General features: G+C 39.9%; 1 protein-coding gene across 2 annotated transcripts in view; it reads right to left on the bottom strand.

Moving 5' to 3' along the window:
- FAM53A (family with sequence similarity 53 member A) overlaps nt 1-12,138 on the bottom strand; it is a 69,965-nt gene that overhangs the window by 45,295 nt on the left and 12,532 nt on the right. For both annotated transcript variants that reach the window (XM_005490829.4, XM_074540484.1), the window contains exon 2: nt 4,111-4,355. In XM_005490829.4, coding sequence (XP_005490886.2) covers nt 4,111-4,188 — 78 coding nt within the window. In that variant the 5' untranslated portion in view covers nt 4,189-4,355. The remainder of the gene's footprint in view (nt 1-4,110; nt 4,356-12,138) is intronic.

The following is a 12,138-nucleotide window of genomic DNA, read 5'->3' as shown; positions in this document are numbered from 1 at the left end:
TGAGAACCTTGACAGGGAAGTCTGCTACCCTCTGTGTGAAGGAAATTTTCCTTAGAATAAGGCCAAATTATTCAACAAGGTCACTTTCCTGAAGAGGAAACACATCCATCTTGCAACTACTGCTTTTTGAATAGATGTTAAAACATCCACAGAGATCTCATGCCTCTGGAGAATTTATTAGGGAAATAATGGCATATTCTAAGATAAACACATAAAACAATGAAGCTACAAGTTTCACCTGAGGTTAGAATTGTTTGCTTCATGCCAAGAAGTGGATCTACTTTGAAATGCCTGTTCATAAATAGAATCTCTTTTGTGCAGCTGGACAGACTGTGTCCAAAAGGAAAGGAAAGGTGTGGTACGACATTTAGGACAGTGCTGCAAAAGTTTCAGTTGGTTTTCTGAATCTTAACAGCTGTTCTTTCATTAAAATACTCACTCAAAAAGACACCTAGTCTGAACTAAGTGCAAGAGCTGTGCAAATGAAGATGACAATGAATTATAATTTACATCACTAATTTTACATGTTCTTTGCTAGCAGAAGCCAACTGCAACAAAAATAATTCTTGCTATTCTTCTACACTCCAGTGTACTGCATTAAGGACTTCACAGCCTGTGCTATCCCTCCTCATTACACTCAGAATGACAACTTCATCTTCATACTTTTAAAATTAATGGCTTTAATTTCAAGGCTTTTTTTTTCCCCAGTTTCCAAGTACATTTGAGTTCCTCCAATTTATCAGCATCCTTTCCAAACCACAGGGAAGCCATTGTTTATCATTCAAATACTAATTTAACCACCACCATACAGACGTGACTCAGTCTGAATAAGCCATGCCAGACCTCTGTTTCTCTACCAAATACCCTCCAAATATGACTGGATATGAAACAGTGAGGAGGAACACTTTGACCTTTTCTCAGGATGCAAAGAAGTGATTAAGTCAAGTCATCTGACCAGTGGCCTTTCCTCTGAGGAACAGAGTCTAATTCTGCATCTTTTAACATAAATAAGACTCAAAAATTAAAAATAACAAAACCCTACATGCCTGCAAGGGGTTTTACTGTAAAACTTGTTCCTTCCACAAATCCTTGACTGGCAGTGCTAATGCTTCCTTACTACCACGCCTTGAAGTCTTACAGCTGTCACTTCACAAACCAACATGAGATTCTATACAGCAATATGAAAAATACACAAGTTTAGTCAGAATACGGACAAATCCAAGACTTTTGAATTCTATGAAAGTTCTGAGAGTTCAAGGGACTAGAGACCAACTATCTGATTTAGGGCTGCTGTCAACTCATGGAAGTCACAATGTGCTCACAGAACTTCTCCTTTGTGAGGTAGAGTAGAGCAACCAGGGACACTACTTTGTGAACTACAATATCCAAAATGAGGAAAAAACCTTGGGACAGGCTCCCTGCTTCTACAGCAAGTCACTCAGTCATTTTCCTGAAGGCAGGTGCAGGACAAGGCTGTACAACAGCACTGAGCATGCACGGGCTGAATTACACCAGCTTGGAAAATTAGCATGCCATTTGAGAGAGCAGTAAAAAGCTGCAGCCAGTATTTTACAACATAAAAGAGAGGTACTTGGTCACCACACAGCTTACACAAATGAAAAAGTGTACTCTGTCCTATGCATGTTGTCTTTGTGCCCAGTTCGGCTGCACAGTACATGGCTTTGAAAGAGCCATTCTTTCTTCTTTTATAACCCTCATTCATGAGCTGTATAACAGAACAGCTTTTCCCCAGCTATTTTATCGACTTGTGCCCAGACACTTGTGCAGATGCACAGTAAAAGGTATCACAAAACTGATAAGGTTTAACTACATTAACCCAGGCAAGAAAAGTTGGTCTTAATCCTCAATCAGCTCACAATGAGGTTCACCACATGGTGTCACAGAACTTTGTGCCAGCACAACTAACAAAAGGTGCAGCCAAGATCACTTCAGAATTGCTCCAAACTGCTGCGATTAGAAGAAATTACAGCATTAACCTGAACTTCTTGCCAAAAAGCCTAAATGTGCCAGCAGTGATACCAGACTATCACCAGCAGTCTTTTTCTCTTAGTGACATTTAGCAATTGCCTTCGCCAGTGGAAAAAGCACACTTTTTTTATCATCTCAGGCTCTCATTTTAGTCAGGAAGCCATTATTTGCTTCCATGAATCCTTTTTAGTAGGGAGCAACCTACCTGCACACTTTTATTCACGCTTGCTTCTCTACTTCCACACCTCACTCTGCAATTTCCACACTTTTTCAGGGTGCAATTGTGTACAAACTGAACCTGTTCCTGTCCTCAGAACCTATTTTCTGTAAGAACTAAAGCACTTACAAAACCAATTACTTGACAGATAAAAGGAGGAGAGGAACAGGAAAAGGCTGAGGACGAAACAACTGATGAGGCATCGTGTGCCATTTTCCGCTCTACTTGTTCTTTTTCATGCTTTATTTTAAGTCCAGATAAGGAGAGGAATAAAAAACAACCAACCTACAACACATTACAGCCAACACACCCCTGCGCAGACTCCACACAGTGTAAAAGCAGTAATATGGCCTTCTCTACTATTAGCGGTCTGTGGGCCAAAACTTCCAGTGACTTCTGGTAAAAAGACTGGACATTGCAAGGTGCTGCACCATGTTTGTCACTAAACACTGCTACTGGCTGTAAGTCATTATTGGCTCACCATCAGGCCCCGGAGTTTAGTTACAAATGATGACTTTGCCAGTTCACAGACACAGCAGATTCTCCTACAAACCGCACGGCCCAAATGCTCCATCAAACCAGACAAAATAAATGCGAGCTAAGCATGCACTTCTGAGAGTGAACATAACTTCAACACCTTCAATCTGCCTTTCAAGAATAGCACATATTTAAGGGGAAGGTGAAATTAAAGTAAAATAAATTACTGGAAGACCTCTAAATGGACCTGCTACAGTTTTGAAAATAAAGCTGCTTGATTAATGTCTACTGTTACATATCCTTACTGGACAAGGAACTGCATATATGAGAACAGCAGGTGCTTGTGCACAAATTCCACCACATGCAAGGTATACTCCACCGGCTTTGGGCTCTTGAAATCAATAAGGAAGCAGTTCAGTTGTTTAAACAAGTTACAACACAGAATCTAAAAGTAACTGACATACTTCAGGTCCAATATTTGACTATTTTAAAAAGTATCAAGACTTGAGTTGAGCAACACCTTGACATTTAGTTAAATTCTCTTGTGTCCCGCTGGAACATTGAAGTTTGACTTACAGAAGGGTGCCACTGTAACCAAAGTCAGTAAAACAAAATTAGTACATTCCATACAGAACATGGTTTCAGGGTTCTCAGGTAGGCACCTAGAACTGACAAGACTTTTCTGCATTACTCACTCTGGAGTAGCTATTTCATTCACAAGGGAGATATGAAGAGAATAGATTCCTTCATGCCTAAATTGCATGTCTGAGTCACACAATGCAACCAGAGATTAAACCAGCAAGAATAACACTATAAACTACAAAGTTTTTCAGTGCACCAGGCATCTGAGACACTGAAAAAGCCAGGATCCACTCTACCAGGAACAACATTCTGGTAGCAACCTGACTTTTGGTTTAACTGTATTTACTTGATGATCTGTTTTCCTTCTGCCCAGTGGTGATAGCTACCTACATGGCAGTCAAGGATTGTTATAAGTAAATACTCTTGTCAGATATAAAGCTATCATACCTGGTCAGTATGGAGTGAAGCACACATTTTTATGGGTTTACACACATTTCTATGGGTTGAAGTTTTCATTTTGCTAGCAAAAAAGGAATCCTGAGAAGCTTGGATAATCCTTTTCAGTCATTAGATGAGAACACTATTTCATGAAGAGAAATGGCTTTTACTATTTAAAATGAAGTAGCAAGGTTAAAAAGATCATAAACTAAAAAAGCAGCACTTCAAAAATGGACTAAACACTAAAGATCCACTTTTCCTTCCTATTACAACTCTCACCCAACCTTGCAAACCAGTTCTAACTCAAATAGATGAATTCTGGCTGATCTGCATTGTTGAATAGGTTATGCAGTTGTGAGTTACTCAGCATTTCACATTTATTTCATGTTGTTTTGGTAGATCCTTACCAGATTAATATTGTATGTTTTACAGGTCAGATCATCCAAGCTCTGGTTCTGCAGCTTTTCTGTTATTAGTGTTACCATGGTAGTTGTTCCTTTTCCACTGCTCACTCAAGTGTTGGAGGCTCTTCAGTCTCTTCTTTCAATACTCATGAGCCATTTCTGTTTTGGTCTAGAATCTTGAGATTTATGCTTCCATCTTACTGCCAAAGTTTATTTCCAAATGCTGTCAGTGTATCATGTCTGCTTTCCTGTAAAATTAGATTAGAAAAAAAGGAAAAGGTCAGAAAAATTCTGGCATACATATTTAGTATTGTAATAACACAACTCTTATTTGGACTGTTCCCTCATGCAAATATATCACTTTGTGACCAGTGCTGATGGCCTGGCATTGCAGATTACACATCTCTACTCATGAAAATACTCCTATTTGAGATTTCACTGATTAAAATTTCAGAAATGAGATGAGAGTCATTAATGATGCAGATCAGAGTATACTGTTTGGCTGTTTCCTGCTTCTACCTAGGAGTGTAATCCAAGGCAGAGGGAAAGCTTTCCCTCATGCAAACCACTGAAGCCTAAGCCAGGTATATTGGAACAGCACATGACACAGGCACGCACTTACCCACCCAACCCTTCTGCATGTTTAACACTATTTGGCATGTTAAAGCATTCTACTGTATTCTTTCACCACTAATCCCCTCTTAAAAAGAAAAGTGAAGCAGTGGGTAACAAACACCCTACACACATCCCAAACCCTCAGCTACTTTTAATATCTTGCCCTGTGTTTTTCTCAGCTTTTTCTTTAAAGGTTCATTTTGTTACCTGTCAGCAAACACCAGATCTGGTAACCAGGACAGATTCCCATACACACAGAAGTATCACAGACAACAGCTTTGATATCTTTATTCTCTGAGCAGTCATCTCAATCAAAAGCACTGGGTTCATCAGCTCTCTTTTTATCTTAAATACCCTCTACATATTTCCTCTCTCTAGTAGCCTGCATTAACCATTCTTGATGATTTAAGCTGGCCAAGCATGTTCAGGGACCACTTATGGGATATGAAGTGGGACGAGATCTTCATAGAGGTATTTCCAAATTTAAGCATGAGGCTTTGGGAAGGAACATTGATGCTACCAGGACTGTGAGTTTACTTACATTTCCTAGTTTTAATAGCTACCGTTTAAAAAAAGGCAATAAATTATTTTCAAATAACATTTCTACAAAATATTGCCTCTTCTACACTACTAATTAGCTGTTTAAATAACCAGTAGTAGCAAGCAAAAAAAGCAACTTGAGGCTGTGAGTCAAGTTAAACCAACTTAAATCTAGGATATTAACATTAGTAATGGTGATGCTAGACTATCTTTTAAACCTGTTGCCTTTAAGTACATCCTCAAATATGCTTTTATATGCTAACCATGCACTGTTTCACCTTCACAGCAGTCTGCTACACACCAGCCTCCCTCAGCCTAAAAGTTATCCCATAAATGTAACTTCTGCCCAACTTTTGGCCTTGTTACTATATCTATCTACATCTTTTTTTTTTTTTTTGCTGTAAGATAGAATGCTTAGAAATGCTCTTCAACCACAAATGCTACCCAGATAGCTCGAAATTCAGCTGGTCTGTTTTTACTTCATGTGCCCTATCTTTCAGAAAGGCACACAACATGAAATATTTACATCTTGTTCTGAAATTACAGGTAAAATATCTTAAAACCCTCAAGCTCACACACTCACTGGTAAAGGTGGCACTTACACTGTTCAATGTGAGCAGTCAATGCAAAGTGTGGCTCATGAAATACTGAAGCCAAGTTTGAGGGCAAGCATGTGAACACAGCAGCATCTAGAGCAGCACAATCAAACATTGCTGTGCCCCTTCTAACCTGGTGGAGTTTAAAGTAAATCTGGAAATCCAGAACACAAGCCACAAGAAAAGCTGCCTGGAGGTCAGAGGTTGTTCCTTTACAGGTTGAAAACATACTGAAGAGCTTCATAACTGGTGCAAAGACTTCCAGATCCATGTTCAGGATGAATGTCTCCATTAGTGAGAGGCTACTATTAAGAACCAGCTGAGAAGTTCAGCACATGTTTAGTTACTTCCATTAAGAAGGGCCATAGAATTTGTGGGTTTTTATTTCCCTCAAGCAAAAAAATCAAAATCCAGTAAAGCTACTAAAGATGGGAGAAAAACTAATCTGTAATCAGTTAATCATATTTTGCTTAGTACTTCACATCTTTAAATGTTTCAGTGCAATTTTCAGTCAGTTTAATACAAGCTAAAATAAGGAGAGACTAGACAGAATGACATTAGACTTTAGTTAATGAACCAATTGAATCCAAGGATAAAGGGAAAGCAAATGAAATCACAGAAGTACAGCACTTTCAGAATCATGCTGAACGGTATTAGCCACATTCATAAATCCTATCAGCCACTGAAATTAATATTTGGGCACTGCAACCATTCAGGCCCTTTCTGACACCATGGGACCCAATCAGCTCTGAAACACAGGCAATGTGGAAACCCCCCCAAAAAGGTTTCAGTTTAGCAGCTCACACAAAAATTTTTCAAATGGAGACATGCTCCACTGACAAAGTTTTATTTTTAAGCATGGGGCAGGGACAAAAAGGTGCTAATAGCCTGAAAAGCTTTCATCTATCTGCTCCCACTTTGTCCTGCTCCCCATCACAAGTAAATTCCATTTCTCAATATGAAGCACAACTCTGACAGCAGGGCTTGTAGTTCACATCAGAAGCACACTTCACAAGTGAATTCCCTTCTCACCCTTCTTAAACGTGCTTGAGCAGCACATTGGTATAAACTGTTTCACACCAGAAATCTGTTCCTACTGGGCACTCCTTGTTAAGTGTGACATAACAAATGTTTCAAGTGGTCAAAATGTCACCATCACACTCCTACCACTGAAAGCCATTCTAGGCTGCAGTTGGATGTGCCTCAGCTGCCATCACAACTGCCAACACATTCTCTTCCCTGGCTATTTGTGGCCCACAGCAGAGTGCCAGCACAAGTGTTTCTGCTCATCACAGAGAACTAGATCAAGGAATTTTTATAGCTGGATGAAACCAAAACACTTCCTTTTGTTACTGGGAAATGTTTTCCAGCTGGATCAGCTCTCCAGCGTGGTTTGCCATGAACTGGACACAAACGTTTGTGCGGGAGCACTGTGGGATGCTGACACTGCCTGTCCAAGTACCTGCCCAGTCACAGTGTCAGAAAGAACAGAAATGCCCCACAAAACAAAGCCAGTTGACATCAGCATTTCCTACACTGAGGCACACAGATTCTTCTTGATTCTTCTTTAATTAGAAATTAGACACCTCCTCCTGAAGCGTGGTTTGAACGTGTTTGGCTCCCACCTTCCTTTCCCAATTTGTACTCCTTTGACTGGTCAAACTTTCCAGCTCAAAGGGGTCTGAAATCCTCCCTGCAGCCTCAGCACCTTCACTCAGTGACCAAACTCCTGGCTCACTCTGGTTGAGCTATGTATTCTCTACAAGGAATGGTTTCCCTCATCTTTGCTAATTAATATTGGCTGCCAGGAGACAAGAGATTCATCAGAATGACTTATCTGTGGTCATTTTAAATCTTTGTTTTAATGTATTTATAAGCTTTTTGTCCCTCAGTACCTCCTAGAGGGAAGTTCCTCACTTAATTTTCCTATTTTTGAGGGTTTAGTTTATTTATTTCAAGACTCTCTGCTATGGTATGTGTTTAATGGATCCACAGAGAGAGTAGAGCAAGATGTTTACTTTATGCACTTTTTCCACCATGCTATTTTTCTAGAGCTGCTTAGAGGCAGCCAACTTTATTTTTCACTCTCTCCTTATCATACTCTTTATACTTATCAGGCTGAATCCCTCTCAAACTGCTCAGCACCTCGCACTAATTGGACTCTCAGTAACACGAACCACTTGGCCATCCCTGTCAGGGCAATGAGGATGCTGCTGGGTTTACATGTTCTCAGCTGCCTCACGGCAGAGATGTTGGCACAATCCAGAGAGCCTGGAAGCACAGCCCACAGGTGACACACGGCTGCCAGCTCAAACAGGAACATCTTCCAAGCCTTGAGCTGGCAACAATAGGCTCCAATTTGGATGGAGTCCTACAGAACTGTGGCCATCTTTCCCTGAGCACTCCATCCTTTGTGGAGCCTCATTAGGTAGGATAGTGAGCAAGCTGAGACCTCCAAGATAAACACACACAACAAAAGATGTTACTCAGTCTCTGTCCTGGCAGAGCCTTAATCTTCCTACAATCTCCTTGAAGCTGGGGAGGAAGGGAAGATTTTTTTGTTGCTGTTGAAAGGCAGACTAATCAAAAGGAATAAATGGAATATAAAAATCAAACTCCAAATGTAAGCCAAAACTAACATTCCTCAACGCTGGAGAATGAGATGTGATGGAAGCAGTATCACCACTGTCTCTGATTTTAAGTTCTCTTCTATTCATTCTGAAGGCTGAGAAAGGTGAAGATTCATTATTATATCTCTATAGTACTACTAAAGGAGAGAGGGTTTATTTCTTTAAAGTCGTAATAACTTGTAAAATCTCTGCCAAAATTAACAGTGGAGATAGAACAGAAGTGCTCATGTCACAAATTCTGTATCTTCTCAGTGACATCACTAGTGTCTTTTTTGGGGAAGACTACTAAAAATACAGATTATCCAACCTCCCAGTCAATTAAAGCATGTCAGAAGCTCATTCAGTTTGACAAGCTACTTTCAAAGAGATGAAGAGTCCTGATGAAGAACACAAAGCCAACACAAAAAAAAAATCTCCCCTTGGCTCTAAGAAAGTAAGGCAGCCAGACTCATTTCCAACCCACTCCTCCTCCTCCTCTGCATCCTGCAGGACAAAATGTTCCAGCAACAGCTCATCTCAATGGGAAAATTTACATTTGTTTGAAACACTTCTAACAATTTCTTCTCTGTATCTGGAAGTTCTATCTTGGATAAAGAAGAAGCGATCACAAGATTTTTAGATGATTTCCCCATAACACAAATGTAGGTGTTTCTTGGTGATCACTGTTCCATTCTTTTTCTGCCCATGGCATTAAAATGACCTGTGAGAACACAGGGCTGCTCCCTCTGGGACTTCACATTATTTCCCACTCTTTGTGCTGAGTGCTGCATGGAACCTTTATTACCAACAATCCCATACATGCACTTAGCTTGCTCCCAGCAGAAGAAAAGGATTAGCTGGAGTCAAAATTCCAACTCGGATAAGCAGGTCCTTTACAATATTATCTCTGCTTCAGCAAGCCAAAGGAGCTAATCACTGCAGCACTAACTCCAGATCTAGGTGATCTTGCTACTAGACTCTAGATGAAAGGGGATGTGATTTTTTGCCTCCTGGCACTTTCTGCGGCATCCTAGAAACACTTCAGAACTGAAACACCAGATAAAACTGATCAAGTTTTAACAGAGCATCATCTGCCCCATCCCACTTATGCTGGAAGCAACACTAAGCTGGAAGACCAGCTTTTCAGAAACTGCTAAGCTAATACTTTATGCCATCTGACAAAAAGCTACAAAATGTCTAAGTTTCCTGCAATGCAAAATTCCAACTTCCAAAGGGGAAGAGAATATTCTATTTTTAGAAATACATATTTACTACAGTGCTAAGAAGTTCATAGAGAGGCTAAGCATTCCTTACAAAAGTCTATTATTAATAACTTTTAGCCCAGAAAAGTTGTTGAGAGCAGGCACTTAAAAGAGAATTATTTGGATTCTATCCTTTCCAGCATTAATCTGTAGTGTGGTTATTCTGCAAACCTTCCAAAATTCCACATCAAGTAAAAAAAAAAAAAAAAACCACAGTTTTAATTAGAAAGCTTCCTACAGCTATAAAGTTATCAATCAACATTTTGGGGGATTGGTACTAAAAGGAGACACCTCCATTTCCAACCTATTATACTTCAGGAATCCTCTCAATGCCATGAACTAGCACCCCTTTATTTTCTGAGGTTCTTTACAAAGAGGTTTTTAACAGTGCATTAAAATAAGAGTTTCTGATCAAAAGGGACAAAGAGAAGGGAGTTTATCGTCCTAGTTTGTGTTCTGTAGAAACTGTTTCACAGTCTCTAAAAAATTCTGTTTAAATTGTAGTTCTTCTCCCTGAAGGGCCCAGATATGACAAAATAAAGCCTTAACACCCCACTCTACACATTCTAGAACTCTGAACAAACAAACCAAAGAACCAGTTTGCAATTTAGAGTTTCTCTAAAAGGACTGAAGACAGACTTCATGAGTTGCAGAACCTCTTCTCTTTCTCCATGCAGTACTTTAATAAACCAGTTTTTACTAGAAGGAAACTTCACAATATTGAAGTGTTCAAGCCTGGATTCAGGTTGACACAACTCCAGCACAGAACACCAAGAAGGGACAAGAAAAATAGGATAGAAGACATCCTTTACATCAACTTACGGCCACTGGAGACAAATTTCAGATATTCCACAGGCTCTAGAAACACAAGGAATATCAAGAGCTCAAAACTGTCTGCTGAAGAATGTACACCATTAATGTGCAAGGCAGGACTACAGACCAACACTCTGAGGTTAAAATTAGGGTTTGGGCTGTTAATGCCTCCAGAGACAGATGAGACTAAATATTAGGGTCCACTTACCTCAAATGCAGAAAAATCACTGCTGAGCCCAGAATTTCATTGTTTTTAAAGCATCACTAAGACCAACTGGACACTGAGGCAGTTGAGACAAAATATAAACTGCTACTAAAATAAAGCTGCATCCTACACACTCACTTCTACTCCATCTCCCACACGTCAGATCCAAGAGCTCCAATGAGAAGGAAGGGAAGCCTCAACCATCACCCACAGTCTCTGGATTCCACTTTACTTCAAAAAGACAGGTGATATGCTGGAAAGAAGTTAAAGGCATTACCTTACTTTGGTATTACCTTTGATGGTCTGGTTTCCCATCCTTAGCTGTACAATTCACCCAGCTTGGCTGAGAAACACATACAAAACAAAGACCTAAAATAATTTAATACATTTTGAATTAGAACCAAAATATTTTACATGATGAACTGTTGTCTGTAATAAATACACCCCTTTTACTTCTCAAGTTACTGTCAGTAGTTTGGGTTTGGCTTTAAAGCAAGATGAGAGTCACCTTCCAGAAAGGAAAAAAAAGAGTGGAGATGGGCAAAGTTAAACCTTTGTCACAGTTTTAAAAGTACACTTCTCAAAGCAACACAAGTGGTGAAGGAAGCTCAAGAGACTTTTTCCAGGTCATACCTAATTAAAGCAGGGAATATATCACTACAGAAAACTAGGCCTAAGAACTCAACTCAGCCAGAGGTGAAAGCATTTCTCACTGCAAACTCAAATCAGTAAGAAGTCAGTCTCTCAGGTTTAAACCTATCTTTCAGACCTGATGAAGACCAAATACTCCTATCACAGTCAAGTCATCCTGCATCTTTTAAAGTATCTTTGTCAGACAGGACAACAGATGAGCTGTGTCTTGTGTCTGATGCTGTACAAAGATGCTGTTCCAAGATGCTGATGTTACTTACGCTCTTTCCTAAAATAATCCACCAGAATGACAAGGCAAGGATTTCATTAGTTTTGCTGAAGAGTATTTACATCTACTCTGTTTGGAGTTCCATCTGAATGAGCCATCAGCTCTGGCCCATGACCAGTCACCTCCCTGCAATGTGAGATCTGGACTCTCTCCCCTCCCCTACTGCAGAAAGCCCAAGGCTACAATGCAATGTTGAGGAACAGAATCTGATCTACTGGGGCTTGAACACATGAGCACCAAGCCCTTAGCTCGTTTAGTTCATAATTACCGCAAAAGCCAACAGTCATTATTTCAAGACTGCACTACTCAAACCAAGAGCTGCCTGTTTAAGCAATTCAGAACAGAACCTAGTGGGCAATCTCCACCTTTCTACTGTAATGTTCAGTGAATACTACTAAAAGCTCAAGTCCTACACAAATTACTTTCACCTCCACATCCTGCTTCTACAAATATGCTGTTTAAAACCAATGGA

Source organism: Zonotrichia albicollis, chromosome 5 (genome assembly GCF_047830755.1).
Source record: "Zonotrichia albicollis isolate bZonAlb1 chromosome 5, bZonAlb1.hap1, whole genome shotgun sequence".
In the NCBI taxonomy this organism is placed as follows: domain Eukaryota; kingdom Metazoa; phylum Chordata; class Aves; order Passeriformes; family Passerellidae; genus Zonotrichia; species Zonotrichia albicollis.
Note: the sequence above shows the minus strand (reverse complement) of the source record. Positions and strands in the feature narration are given on the sequence as shown.